Source organism: Colobus angolensis, unplaced genomic scaffold, assembly GCF_000951035.1.
Source record: "Colobus angolensis palliatus isolate OR3802 unplaced genomic scaffold, Cang.pa_1.0 Scaffold28, whole genome shotgun sequence".
Classification (NCBI taxonomy): domain Eukaryota; kingdom Metazoa; phylum Chordata; class Mammalia; order Primates; family Cercopithecidae; genus Colobus; species Colobus angolensis.
In genome coordinates, this window is record NW_012116043.1 from 7,050,311 (window position 1) to 7,053,055 (window position 2,745).

A 2,745-nucleotide genomic window follows, 5' to 3' on the forward strand; every position below is an offset into this window, starting at 1 on the left:
GTGTTAGCCAGGATGGTCTCGATCTCCTGACCTCGTGATCCACCCGTCTCGGCCTCCCAAAGTGCTGGGATTACAGGCTTGAACCACCACGCCCGGCCAGAGTTTTAAATTTTTTTAATTTAAAAATGTACTATTTATTTTTTATTACTAGCAGGTGGAAGGAAGATCTTCTAAGAGTTTTATAGTTTTTGGCCTCACATTGAGGTCTTTGAGTCCTTGTGAGTTAATTTTTGTTTATGGTATTAGATAAGGACTCACCATCATTCTTTTGCATGTGGATGTACAGTTTTCCCAGCATCACTGGTTGGAAAGGCTGTCCTTTCCCTATCAAATGGTCTTGTCGCTGTTGCCAAAAACCATTTGACTGTGCATGCCAGGGCTTCTTTCTGGGCTCACTGCATTGAACTCAACATCAGTTTTTAAGTTTTTCTTTCCTAGTTCTGAGGAGAGAATTAAATTTTTTGAATTCTTTCGATACAGAATCCATTTGATTTTATAAATGTTATCATTTTCACTTGTGTGTAATTCTTTACTATTTTTGTTTTTTTATTTTTTCCAGAGAAGAGGAGGTATCTTGCAGTGGGCCTCTGTCCCAAAAACAAGCAGAGTTTTTTCTTTCTCAGCAGGTATGTGAATTCTGTAATTGATCATGAACTTCTGTTTTGGTCCTGTGATGTGTGCCATGGCATAGGCCCGTTATGTGCATAGGTTCGTTAGTGAATCTGTGTCAGCCTTTACTCTTGGTCCCCTCTGCCTCACTAACGAAGCACTCGTAACTCTGTGCGCCTTCCTATTTTGTGTGTGATTTTATTTTTCTATTAAAGTTATAATCAAGGTTCATTTAGTAATGGTATATGACTAACAGCCTAAAACCCTGTGGTTTAAAAGACTTGCTTCCCTTCTCTCAACATTTTATTATAGACATTTGCAAACATAAAGAGAGCCTGAAAAGCAGTGTATGGTAATTACCCATACCTATTACTTCGATTCTACAATTAATATTTCTGTTTTATTTATTTATTTATTTTATTATTTATTTATTTATGTTTTTGAGACGGAGTCTCGCTCTGTTGCCCAGGCTGGAGTGCAGTGGCGCGATCTCCACTCACTGCAAGCTCTGCCTCCTGGGTTCATGCCATTCTCCTGCCTCAGCCTCCCGAGTAGCTGGGACTACAGGCGCTTGCCACCGTGCCCAGCTAATTTTTGTATTTTTAGTAGAGACGGGGTTTCACCGTGTTAGCCAGGATGGTCTTGATCGCTTGACCTCGTGATCCGCCCGTCTCGGCCTCCCAAAGTGCTGGGATTACAGGTGTGAGCCACCGCGCCCGGCCTTTATTATTTTTTCGAGACGGAGTCTCGCTCTGTCGCCCAGGCTGGAGTGCAGTGGCGTGATCTCAGCTCACTGCAAGCTCTGTCTCCCGGGTTCACACCATTCTCCTGCCTCAGCCTCCTGAGTAGCTGGGACTACAGGTGCCCACCACTGCGCCAGGCTAATTTTTTTTGTATTTTTAGTAGAGACGGGGTTTCACTGTGGTCTCGATCTCCTGATGGGGGTTTCACCATGTTGATCAGGTTGGTCTCGGACTCCTGACCTCAAATGATCCGTCTGCCTTGGCCTCCCAGATTGCTGGGATTACAGGCGTGAGTCGCCACGCCCATCCTGTTTGCCTGTTAATTATGCTAAAACAAGTCCTGACATGGAGATCCTTTCAGTTTTTATTCTGAAAATCAAATTATCTTCTCCTACATGTTTTCTTCCACAGCGTTTTTTTTCCCCCCCAGATGTAGTGTCATTCTTGTGGCCCAGGCTGGAGTGCAGTGGTGTGATCTCGGCTCTATTAAAACACAAAAATTAGCTGGTGTGGTGGCATGTGCCTGTAGTCCCAGCTACTTCGGAGGCTGAAGCAGAAGAATCACTTGAACCCATGAGGTGGAGGTTGCGGTGAGCCAAGATTTCGCCACTGCACTTCAGCCTGGGTGACAGAGCGAGACTCCTTCTGAAAAGGAAATTAAATTAAAATTTAAAAAAACAGGCCGGGCGCAGTGGCTCAAGCCTGTAATCCCAGCACTTTGGGAGGCCGAGACGGGTGGATCACGAGGTCAAGAGATCGAGACCATCCTGGCTAACACGGTGAAACCCCGTCTCTACTAAAAAAAATACAAAAAACTAGCCGGGCGAGGTGGCGGGCGCCTGTAGTCCCAGCTACTCAGGAGGCTGAGGCAGGAGAATGGCGTAAACCCGGGAGGCAGAGCTTGCAGTGAGCTGAGATCCAGCCACCACACTCCAGCCTGGGTGACACAGCGAGACTCCGTCTCAAAAAAAAAAAAAAAATGAAAAGAACAGGAAATAAAGTTACAGATCATATTCTGATTTTGTTAAAAATATAGTGTGTGTGTATACATTATATAAATTTAGAATACACCCTGTATTGTAAACATATTTGTGAGTTTGTTAAAAATATAACGTGTATACACAATATATGTTTACAATACAGGGTGTATTGTAAATTTATATAATGTGTATACACACATATTTTAAACAAAATCAGAATATGATATGTAACATATATATATACACACATATACACAAAGAGTCGATAATATACACTAAAGTATTAGTAGTATTATTTCTTGGTAGTGGGATTGCAGAAGATTTTTGTTTTCTTCTGTAGGTTTTCTATGTTTTTGGAATAATTTTTCCCCCTACTACACCTACATAATAATTCTTTTTTTTTTTTGAGACTT

General features: G+C 42.4%; 1 protein-coding gene across 1 annotated transcript in view; it reads left to right on the top strand.

The window, feature by feature from the left end:
- ANAPC5 (anaphase promoting complex subunit 5) overlaps positions 1-2,745 on the top strand; it is a 43,247-nt gene that overhangs the window by 11,415 nt on the left and 29,087 nt on the right. The window contains exon 5 of the mRNA XM_011948594.1: positions 560-626. Coding sequence (XP_011803984.1) covers positions 560-626 — 67 coding nt within the window. The remainder of the gene's footprint in view (positions 1-559; positions 627-2,745) is intronic.